Below are 11,409 nucleotides of genomic sequence, written 5' to 3'. Positions count from 1 at the left end.
GATTTTGATCCACTTCAAATGTTGACTACTGTATATATATATATACACACACACACATTTATAATGCTACTTTGTGTTATATAAACTTGGCAGTTACTGAACGCTGCTAGGAGGGTTTCTAATAAAACGGTTGAGGGAATGAAGGCAAATTTGACACTTTTATTCTCTCCTCTGACTCAATATTTTTCCCTCTTTTGGAAAGTCTTGGAAACGCTATCATGGATTTTTGCTATTGTAGAAAATAGGGATAGGGCCTACAAAATTTTTTTGTTTTCTCTCATTTCCTGTTCATCATTATAGAGGTTTACCAAACTGATGATTTCCGCTTCTGGAAATGTGAAACGGTCCATACAACTTTGAAAGCTGTGTGTGGGTGGCTTAACCAAGTTGATATTTTCTGGATCAAACTCTATTTGGTTTCAGGCACATGCGCTCTTGCACATTCAGAATGGAAATTCAGAAACCACGAAGCAGGAGTTGATTACTTTGAATATATAATGGAGATGAGCCAAATACTTTAATATTCCAATGTTTTACTGCAAAATCACAGCTGTTTTTGAAATGTATTCAAATACAAACGTGGAAAACAAAATAAATACAAAACATCTGCAATGTTGTAATAATAGCACCCACTTTTATTAGGGTAGTCAAATGTTCATTGATCTTTTGACAGTCCCAAAAACCAATAATTAGTGGTTTTCCTTTAAAAACAATACTGATACAGTGTAGTTTGCGAGAACTCCGTTTTCAGTCATCCACACTAATTCACATGCGTCCAAAAATGTGGACAAACTGCACAATAAAAAGATTTCAACTACATGATTGTACAGCTTTGCTAAACAAACTAGACTGTTCAGCCTAGTCATTAGTTACCTTCTTAAATCATTTCCAACAATAATTTTTCCTCACATGGATTCTCAAATTATCTCTCGCTTCTCATTTCTCACCATCTATCCTTGGCAAAACCATTTCTTACTCTCTTTTTCAAATTCATACGCTTCACGTAATGTCACTCCGTGGACTCTGGGGTCATGTGCAGCATAAGGAGGTCTTCACCCCGGCGGACCACCGCGTTTAAGCTGTCACTTGTCCTCACAGCGTTATAGATCTCCTCTGACGTGTTCACCTTTGTCCCGTTTATCTCAACAATAACATCCCCTGATTTCATTCCGGCTCTGTGAAACAGGAAATGACATCAACAATAGGGGGCCTATATCAACAGACTGAGAAGAGCGCAGTTGGGTCAGAGTCAGACCATTGCTGCTTACCTACTGGCTGGAGATCCTATAATAACACGGTGGATAAGAACTCCGTGAGAAACATCAGGAAAGGACATGTCACGCATCTTCAACTCTTCGATTATACTGAGGGGAGAAAAAGACACCATTTAAAGTTTTAAAAAGTCACTTGACTCAGTGTCCCTCTCACAAATACTTTAAGACCCGATATACTTCAAGCGAAATCGAAGAACGAACTACTGTCATTTCCAACAAAATCTGGCCAAAGCAAAGTTTGTTTCTGGAAGAAACTTTCAAGAAGAGTTCGCTCTGGCTTGTAAATGTCTTTCGAACAACCATCGATTATGTAATAGGTATATTTGACACTGAGGGTACGCCTTCTTTGACATGGAAATCTTCAGGTGCTGATATACTTCAAGCTAAATAGAAGAATGAATTGGTGTGACGTCATTTCAAATAAAAACAGGGCAAAACAAAGTTCATTTTGTGTTCGTTTCAGGAGTTCGAAAAGGCTAGCCAAAGCAAACTTTCTGGAAAAGGCCGTTAAACACCTTTGTACTACTATTGGTCTGTGGCGATTACGTAATAGGTAGGTGTGAGCGGAAAGTCAAGTCAAGTCAAGTCAAGTTTATTTGTATAGCGCTTTTCACAATACAGATTGTATCAAAGCAGCTTCACAGTATTAAATTTAAATAATACAACAAAGTTTGTTTCAAGAGGAATTTATTGATTGATAAAATTAAATTAAATATCCCCAAAATATCCCCAACTGAGCAAGCCAAAGGCAACAGTGGCAAGGAACCGAAAAACTCCATCAAGTGACCTAATGGTGTCCTAAAACTCCATCAGGTGACCTAATGGAGAAAAAAAACCTTGGGAGAACCCAGGCTCAGTCGGGGGCCAGTTCTCCTCTGGCATTAATGAGCTAGAGGCCGGATTGTAGTTTGAACTGTGGGATTATATGAATGCCTGGCTGAAGAGATGCGACTTTAATCTAGTTTTAAACTGGGAGAGCGAGTCTGAGCAACGAACAGTATCAGGAAGACTATTCCAGAGTTTTGGAGCCAAATGTGAAAATGCTCTCCCTCCTTTGGTGGTTCTGAATATCCTAGGTATGACCAAAAGCCTTGAATTTAGTGATCTTAAAGAGCGCGATGGATTATAGGGCGATAGAAGATCCGTTAAATAGACTGGAGCTAAGCCGTTTAGGGCTTTATAAGTCAGTAGCAATACCTTGTAATTAATACGGAACTTTATAGGTAACCAATGCAGTGATGATAAAATCGGTGTTATATGATTATATTTTCTTGATCTCGTAAGAACTCTAGAAAGAACTCTGGAAAGACATTCATTCATATTTTCTTTCACGTTAGACATTCTTTCTTTCATGTTGGAATTTTTTCTGGTTCACTTCGAGTTCAGACGTCCGTGGGTAAAAACACAAACACACAGAAGAGTCACTTTAAAGTAGACAATTAAAGTTGTACTTTTGATGACACTGTTCTTCATGTTTAATACTGTAAATTTGCATGCTTTTCAACAATCTTTTGTATAAAGTGTTGTATAAATAAATGTGAAGTGCCGATTTGCAGAGCTCAGGCAAACATATCCAAATAGCTTTGATCAGAAGCTTTTCTTAAAAAAAAAAAAATGCTTGCCATTTTCTCAGTTATATTTACATATTCATCTAACCGTCGCTCTCAGCAGTGTTGGATGTTCACTAACAGTATAGCACTGCTCACGTATTTCAACCTTCTTTTTAACCCTAAGTGAAGAATGAAAAAGAACTTCGCCGTGAGTATATCGAGGCCTTTAGGTTCTGGTATCAAAAAACAGTTTGTCACCTGGGGGTCAAAGTCAACATCATCACGCCAATGTAACGCCGTTTTGATCCCGATTCTCCAAACCAGGACTCTGGAAACAACAAATACATATCAAAAACAATCAATGAGCTCAAAACAAATGATAACAAGAACAAGAACCTCTGAGGTCAAGGGTCACTCTTACTCTGCTTGTCTGCAGCACGCTCAAGGAAGAGGCGGACTCTGTCTGAGGGAATAGCAAAGGAAATCCCTGCAGTCACTTTCATGGTGTTAATTCCGATGACCTCCCCATCCTGAAGGTTACAAACATAAAACGTCATTTCATTCCATGAGGCTAACATGTGACCAGTCATTAGGTTCTCAGATAGGTTGATCAGATATTTGTTCTTGTTGGTTATAATTGTTCTTCTATTATTAGTCAAATGAACTATAAATTAAATTTGATGAGCGAAATGAAACGCCTCAATTTCCTCGTTCTTTAAATCCAAAAGGCACAAGCCTTAATTAAAATGTCAGTGACTCACCAGGTTTATAAGGGGACCTCCTGAATTTCCAAACTGTAAAATAGACATTAACTACTGAATGATGCAATATATTTATTAATGAAATAATTATGACACAAACATAGCGTTCACATGCAATTACACTCAAATTCTCCAATGCCATTTCCTGTGCGCTTACATCTATGGTAGCATCAGTCTGGATGTAGTCTATGTTGGAGTTTGACAGGCCGAGTTCTTTACCACCTCTGTGGGCAGAGCTGACGATTCCAGATGTGATTGTGTTTTTAAGAGAAAAGGGGCTCCCCATGGCAACCACGAACTCACCCTGACGCACATCAGTCGACTGACCAAGACGCAACGTTGGGAGGGGATGCTGGGATGAGACACAGAGAACACCATGAGAGCATTGATGCGTCCGAAATCGCATACTGAGTAGGTACAAACACACACACATACACTACCATTAAAAAGGTTTTTGAAAGAAGTTTATTATGCTCACCAAGGCTGCATTATTATTATAATTCAAAATAACTGTTTTCTATTTTCATATATTTCGAAATGTGATGTATTCCTTTGATGAGCTGAATGGTACCTTAGCATTGATTTTGATGGTGGCGATGTCTGCAGCCTGGTCTACATCCTGGACTGTGGCATTGTAAGTCTCTCCATTGGTCAGTTTGACACGGACGCCACGCTTGTTGGCAACCACATGGGCATTGGTCACTATCAGGCCATCACTACTTATGATGAAGCCGGAGCCATTCGAGATGGGCACCTCACGGCCAGAAAAAGGGTGTCTATAAAGAAACATTATTTAATATAAGACACAAAGAATCAATCTACACATGTTAACTGATTCAAAAGTTCCCTGTTGAGTAAAACAACTTGAACGAGCCTAAACTGGTTTGCTCGACTCCAAGTCAAGTCAGGCTGTCTGGTCTGTTGTCTAGTTTAAAGAGTTAGTTCATCCAAAAATGAAAATTCTGTCATTAATTTAACACCCTCACGTCGTTCCAAACCCGTGAGACATTCGTTGATATTTAGAACATAAATGAAGATCTTTTTGATGAAATCTGAAAGTTTCTGTCCCTCTACAGACAACCAACGTTTTGACGTTTCAAAAAGTTCATAAAGAGATGGTAAAACTAATACATATGAACTGAGCGGTTTAGTCTAAATTTTCTGAAGAGACTCGATCATTTTATATGATGAACAGATTGAATTTAGGCTTTTATTCACATATAAACATTCATCAACTCACACATCAGTTGTGGTAAACATAAGCTCAAGCATGTTTGCTTGAGGTGCGAGAACCAATGAGGTTCATTATCCTGTGTTACACAGCAGTTTGAGCTTCAGCAAGAACCAATGAGGTTTGTTCTTGTGTATCAAGCAGGTTCGGTTGAGCTTCTGTTTATGTTTTCTGATCAATGTTTATATGTGAATAAAAGCCTAAATTAAATCTGTTCATCATATAAAGCGATCGTGTATCTTCAGAAGATTTTGGACAACTCATATGGATTAGTTTTACGATATCTTTATTAACTTTTTGAAGCATCAAAGGGGTAGTTGCGTAGCTGTCAATGGAGGGACAGCTCTCAGATTTCATAAAAAAGATCTTCATTTGTGTTCCAAATATGAACGAAAGTTTGGAACGACATGAGGTTGAGTAATTAATGACAGAATTTTAATTTATGGGTAAACTTTTCCCTTTGAGGAAGGCTTGGGTAGTGTTTCAGCAGCTTGACCACGGTAGGAGACCATATTTAACAGACTGCGAGACCCTTTTAAACCAGCTAAGACTATTTTAAGCTAGTTTAAGATGTTTTCAGTGGAGCTAGTACAGTTTCATTGTATTTTTGACAGACTCACCGCCCAACGATCTCGATGTAGACCACAGCAGGAGTGGACTTCTCAACCACATCCGCGATGAAATTGTACTTGTACCTCGGACTGTCAGGTTTAAATGGAGAGGCACATTGGACAGTGGGTAGTATGCTGTCAATCAGCAAATTTCTGACCGAGACTGTGCTCTGTAGGGCATCTTTATTGTTCTCGTTTCTTAATGAATACAAGGCTGCTGCTCCTCCGAGTCCCAGTCCAAAAGCGACTGCCAGGCGAGCGTTGCGACTGTTGTCTCCCGAACTCCGGTGTGAAACTATAGTTCGCACTTCTACATGTTCCTGCTTACCTGAAGAGGAGTTAGAAAAGTGTCCTAAAGGTCTTACTGTCATCACATTTGGTTGGCGACGGCTGTCCCGGAGACATCTCGTGATCGTCCTTATGAGACATCGATTTACATGTGTACTTGCCATGTTGCATCAGACGTAACTTACCGTAGTAGAAAACAGTCAATCAATATGGATGGAAGCAGGGACTTGACCGCTGGGTCTAACACATTAAATCAGCAAAAGTTTCTTTGAAAATCTTTAAATAGTTCATCTTTATTCTATATAGGAATATGTGGTTAAAATAGTCTTCACATACGCTGGTAGAGGTGACTATATCCAATCCTCGGCTCTGACTGTAGTCTGTGACACAGTACCGGAAGTGGTAATTGGTCAAAGCATCTGCGCATGTATGGACATGTCTGATGAGATGATGAGAGTGGGAAATTCCTGCTAGAAATGATTAGAATACCCTCCGGTGTGTAATGTAAAACTTATCTCATCGGAAAATTTTTAATATTTGAAATATGAAAGTGTAATAAATATAATATAATAGAATTAACGTTACCAATTATCTAAGATACTATTCATGTAACTATTAATGTATTAACAATGTAGTATTCATATTAATAATAACCTATTATTGAGTGGAATTATTCAATCTGCATTTATTTTGAAAATATGTAAGTATTGTGAATGTTATTGCTATATCACGTGAACGAACTGTAAGAGCTGGTCTGGAATATGATATGTGTGAAGCGGACGGAGACAGAGTTCTCCTCCCCGCTTCTGAAATCAGTCGGCTCCAGCTTTTGATCCATTCCGAATTTTCGATTTCCTCTTTGCCTTCAAGCAAACTCACGTAGTTCTGCTTTTACTTTAAAACAAACCCGCTTTTCGCTCTGGGCAGAATCACACAAATTTCGCTCTACTTAATATCTAGTTCACAGTAATTAGATTATGCACCGTTTGTCCATGTTAACAAACAATTAAAAAAACTTGTAATAAATTTTTTTGTTTGTCTTGTTGTAAGTAATCAAATTACTGTAAGTAATTTTCATGGTGATATCTAAAGGTTAACATTTTTACCCTTTTCACGTAAGAAAAATAATGAATAGGCGTATGAATAGGCTATATTTGGGTCTTTTTCGAAACTTTCCCATAATGGGACTCTTCGGGGCTTTTTTTCCCCTTACTCAGTCAGGACTTATGCCTGTAACCCGTGTTTTTCCAACTCGTAACTGGGAGTACATCGATCTAGTTCGAGTTCACGGGTGGGAAGTCACGGGTTTGACTGCCGTTCCAGTGCACTTTCACGGGTATAAGGTTGGAAAAACACGGGTTACAGGTTGCCTGGAACGATGTACTCCCAGTTACGAGTTGGAAAAACACGGGTTACAGGTTGCCTGGAACGCGGCAATATTGAGGATACAAAATCAGTTAAGTTTGCTTCTGTTGCAATTTGTTCAACCTTTTTTCATAAAATGACTGGACTATAAAAGCTGATGACCCCTGCTGGTCAGACCAGTGTGTATGCTGCGAACACTCAGCAGACATATAATATTGGCATAAAACACCTTTTACAAACCAATTGCAAATGTTTTATTGAAGGTTTAATCAATTAAATGCAATTAACAAATAATCTAATACCATTAAATATTAAGTGTCTTTATAATATGCGATATTTTATTCAATTGTAGGGCTTGTTTTGTTCATTTTATAGAGTTTAGTAAATCAGACTTTTAAATACAACTCTTCCCTTTTATTATTCCAATGTGTCGTTAAATGTGTACACATTTATAAATGATCCGAGATCAGGTAAAAATCATAAGATAGACACTGGTTTATGAGATCTCTCCTAGTGGTGAACCATTGTTTTGGGGGTTTTTTGGTGAATCATTTTGAAACAATTATGACGTGGCGCAACGAAGCCTCGTTTACTTAAATCACGTGATTTTGGCAGTTTGATTTTGATACATGTGATCACAACAAATGATTCGCTAAGGTTTTTTTCATGAAGTGTTTCAAAAAGCACTCATCACTACAGCATAGGGAACTTCACTTCTAAATGGAACTCATCCATAGTCTATTGCTAACATGATGCTGTTTCCAAAATGATCAATATATATGATAATGTCTTTTTAAGAGGGTGTAAGTTTCCCCCATAAATATTAATTGCTCTCACTTCTGCTGTGTCTCTTCAGCCTCTCTTTTGTCCTTTCTCTATACTCTCATCTTCACAATCTTCATCTGTTAGATACAATACTTTGGATTTTATTATAAACTAGATTTAGAAAGGTAGACAGACAGAGACAAAATTATCCTTTGTGATCATTTCCTTTTTTTCTACATTTAAGGTATGATGAATTTACTAAACACCACATCCCTTAGAGGAACCTTTTGGCATTTTTAGATGCCAATTAAGACATCTGTTGTTTCATTCACTTTTTTAACTAATGAACAAATCACTTCCAAGAGACTTTAATATATTTGAGACATTCTGAAAATGAGTTTCTCACATAGTACATGCACACACAAAGATATCACTCACTACATCCACCGACTTTAGAGGGTCAGAGGACAAAGAACTCATGTGAATCAATTCTGAGAAAAAAAGAAAATTGTCCAAACAAACAGTTTAAACTATATCACTGACAGTGTATATTTTATGTACATAGGTATTTTTGTTCTTTAAATGGTGTATTTATCACTGTATCGCAGTCCGTTTGACAACACGTCCTTCTCTATCAATGGCAAAATTGTAGTTTTTCGGGTTGTCAAGAGCTTCTTCGATCCGTTCATCTAGATTGTCCATTGTGATGAAGTCCTTTGCCTCTTCCTGAAAAATGAATGCAAAGGGTTGAATCATAAAACCATCCACTCAACAAAAAAAAAAGTGTTTTATCAAATGTACTTATTAACTGCACAATCATAATAAACATCCTTTTCAAGAAATATATCAAATACACTTAAAGCATGCCAATATAACTCATTCTTAGTTTAAACTTGGACAAAATGTATACAATATACTGTCTTTGTCAGAGGTCTGATATTTTGTTCTGTTGCATTCCATTATTGCACAGTACTGAAAGATTCACCTGTAGTTGAAGAATTTGTCTTTCTTTCTCTTTAATGTAGTCCTCCAGCTCTTGCTGGCGTAAGATGACTGCTTCTCTCCTCTTCAGTTCCGCGGCCTCAGTCTCCTTCTGCACGCGCTGCTCTCTGGAAGACCAGATGATACACATCCATTTTAATCAGCAACAAAATGCGGTGTATCCGACTGCGTCTCGCAGCACTACATACGAATCAGAGCGGTATTTAAGGCTAAAGGCCCGTTCACACCAAGAACGAGAACTAGAATGATAATGATAAGGATATAGTTCTAAAAATAGTCCACACCACGACTATAAAAATAATGGCACAGAGAAACGATATAGTTAGAATAACTTTCAGAACGTGTTTTATATATATATATATATATATATATATATATATATATATATATAAACACTGACAGCCAATTAGAATCCATCCTGCTTTAAAGAGCTCACACATTTAAAGCGGCAGACGATAAAACTGCAGCACACACTTAGAATAAACAGAACGATATTGTCCGCTGGTGTGAACGCTTATATAATTACCGTTCTTGGTGTGAATAGTTTAACCTAAAATGAATAGTAAGTAATTATTTACTCACACTGGTGTTTTTTCTAATGCCGTATGCCCTTCTTTCTTTTGTGGACCAAAAAGGAGAATTTAAAATAAATTCCCACTCGCTCTTATCCTTATAATGGCAGTGAATAGCGACCAGCATCAAGCGTTTTGAAAAAGATGAAAAAGAATCACAGCATGACCCCATGTGACATGTGTATTATATATTCCAAGTGTTCTGGGGGTATACGATAGGGTTTGGTGAAAAACAAACAAAAATGTAATGCATTATTTAACGAAATTCTTGACATTGGCCGTTGGTCTTCTCTGCACGATGTGTGCGTTCGTGAGACGCTATTAGCTCCGCAGTTCACTTCGACTCGCCCAGAAAAAGCACACAAGTTGTGAGAAGTCAAGATAAACAAGATACATGGGTTGTATTTTATGTCTTGTTTTTGTTCATCTTGATTTTCACAACTAGTGTGCCTTTTCTGGGCGAGTCGAAGTGAACTGTGATGCTAATAGAGTCTCATGAACATGCACGTCTTGCAGCCATGCAGAGAAGACCAAAGCCCAAGGTCAAGAATTATATTAAATAATACATTACATTTAGTTTTTCACCAAACCTATCATATACCCCCAGAACACTTGGAATAGGCCTATACGACACGTGTCGCATGGGTTCATTCTATGATACTTTAGGGTCTTTTAAAAAAAAAAGCTTGATTCAGGTCGTATTTACTGACATTATAAAGATGAACATGAGTGGGACATTTTTGAGGTCAAGGGCATACGGCATTAGAACAACACCAGGGTGAGTAAATGATGATTTTATTCTAATTTTAGGGTGAACTATCCCTTTAAGCATATCCCAGCCAGAACTCATCCCCTCACGACCCACATATCTGATATCTCACAGCATCACATCTAAATGACTCACCGTATTTGACGTAATCTGAGGTTTTCAGCATCATTCCAGGCCATTAGTGACCGATGCTCTTCAGCCTCCCTTTTAGTTCTCTCCTCTGCTGCAGAACCAACCTCATCTTCATATTTCTTCCTCAACACCTGCTCCTTGAACTCAAGTCTACATGCATAAAAGGTTCAAGCATGTTAATTCGTCAACCTCAAACGGCAAAAGTAATAATAAAGAGACAATTAGAGGGGTAGAGTGACCTTGGTAATCGCAGGTCTACATTCACTAGTCATCATAATCATGGCTGGAAATCATAATCAGTTTTATGATTTAATGTCATGCAGTCTTACCGCAGGGCTCTTAGGATCAAACTGTACTCAGTGAAACGCTCCTTTAGTACAACCATTTCCACTGGATCCACGGGAGGGGGAGTCTTGATTCGGCCCAGTTTTGACTTCGCTTTGGGGTCTGTGCGAGATTTTCTTCCCCTGACAGTTTCGATCAAAACAGTATTGCGAGGAGCGAGAAGACGGACAACAGGATCATGACACCGCGATAAAGCCCGCAACATGTTGAAGATTATATATAGTTATGATTAACGGTAAGCGTTTATACAGTTAAAACCTAAAATAATTAATGAATGGATATAGTACAAGCAACAGATTCCAGCATGGCTATATAACATTGAGCATCTTCACATAGGCCGCCATGTTCTTGAACTTTAACCACGGAAGATGTTTCTTCGCTCGATGTAGTCACGGCTGAGCTGAACGCAAAGCGCTCTCTACTGCCGCGCGCTGGAAATGAACAGAACTGTCTGAGAACGCTTTCAATAACTGCTACAGGGATGGAGATCGTGAGGTAATTGACGATTCTGTATCGATTCTATTTCATCTTTTTGATTTTCTGTTCCTTAACGGTCTATTAAATGTTCTAGCCTACTTCTGAGGAAGAAAACGTCTAAAAGCGGGTGGAGGTGGCATAAATTACAGTAAGTTCAGGTAATCAAATGGTTGTCGGAGAAAAATACTAACTTAAAGTGCATTTTGTAACATATTTCGATCATTCGTTTTTGATTAAACACCACTGACGAAAACGCATAATCTTTAC

The 11,409-nt window shown here is 38.1% G+C and overlaps 2 protein-coding genes across 3 annotated transcripts; both read right to left on the bottom strand.

The window, feature by feature from the left end:
* Nucleotides 1-614: 614 nt before the first annotated feature.
* LOC309486365 (serine protease HTRA2, mitochondrial-like) lies at nt 615-6,116 on the bottom strand. 2 transcript variants are annotated; one of them, XM_082153647.1, is made up of 8 exons: nt 5,437-6,116; nt 4,157-4,361; nt 3,743-3,937; nt 3,586-3,618; nt 3,246-3,354; nt 3,083-3,152; nt 1,269-1,364; nt 615-1,175 (listed from the first exon to the last, which is right to left on the bottom strand). In XM_082153647.1, exons 1-8 carry the CDS (start codon nt 5,877-5,879, stop codon nt 1,010-1,012), a joined length of 1,317 nt encoding a protein of 438 aa, XP_082009773.1. In that variant the 5' UTR covers nt 5,880-6,116; the 3' UTR covers nt 615-1,009. The 2 variants fall into 2 exon arrangements, with proteins under 2 accessions (XP_082009773.1, XP_082009774.1); XM_082153648.1 differs by lacking the exon at nt 5,437-6,116 and having other exon boundaries at nt 3,743-3,992; nt 4,157-4,299.
* Nucleotides 6,117-8,197: 2,081 nt separating this feature from the next.
* Nucleotides 8,198-11,035, bottom strand: mrps26 (mitochondrial ribosomal protein S26). Its single transcript, XM_082153660.1, has 4 exons — nt 10,650-11,035; nt 10,324-10,470; nt 8,831-8,954; nt 8,198-8,571 (listed from the first exon to the last, which is right to left on the bottom strand). Exons 1-4 carry the CDS (start codon nt 10,868-10,870, stop codon nt 8,440-8,442), a joined length of 624 nt encoding a protein of 207 aa, XP_082009786.1. The 5' UTR covers nt 10,871-11,035; the 3' UTR covers nt 8,198-8,439.
* Between the last annotated feature and the right edge of the window lie 374 nt (nt 11,036-11,409).

The sequence above is a fragment of the Leuciscus leuciscus genome, assembly GCF_965113295.1.
Source record: "Leuciscus leuciscus genome assembly, chromosome: 22".
Lineage (NCBI taxonomy): Eukaryota > Metazoa > Chordata > Actinopteri > Cypriniformes > Leuciscidae > Leuciscus > Leuciscus leuciscus.
The sequence above is the reverse complement of the archived record's forward strand: the minus strand, read 5'-3'. Positions and strand labels throughout refer to the sequence as shown.

Excerpts from the sequence above, each read along its gene's own strand:
- LOC309486365 (XM_082153647.1), bottom strand. The coding sequence starts at position 5,879 with ATGGCAAGTACACATGTAAATCGATGTCTCATAAGGACGATCACGAGA. Across the intron at positions 3,355-3,585 it reads GAGGTCCCCTTATAAACCTG|GATGGGGAGGTCATCGGAAT; the intron begins GTGAGTCACTGA and ends TGTAACCTTCAG. Across the intron at positions 1,365-3,082 it reads ATGTTGACTTTGACCCCCAG|TATAATCGAAGAGTTGAAGA; the intron begins GTGACAAACTGT and ends TTCTCCCCTCAG.
- mrps26 (XM_082153660.1), bottom strand. The coding sequence starts at position 10,870 with ATGTTGCGGGCTTTATCGCGGTGTCATGATCCTGTTGTCCGTCTTCTC. Across the intron at positions 10,471-10,649 it reads TTGATCCTAAGAGCCCTGCG|ACTTGAGTTCAAGGAGCAGG; the intron begins GTAAGACTGCAT and ends TTATGCATGTAG. Across the intron at positions 8,955-10,323 it reads CTCAGATTACGTCAAATACG|AGAGCAGCGCGTGCAGAAGG; the intron begins GTGAGTCATTTA and ends CTGGTCTTCCAG.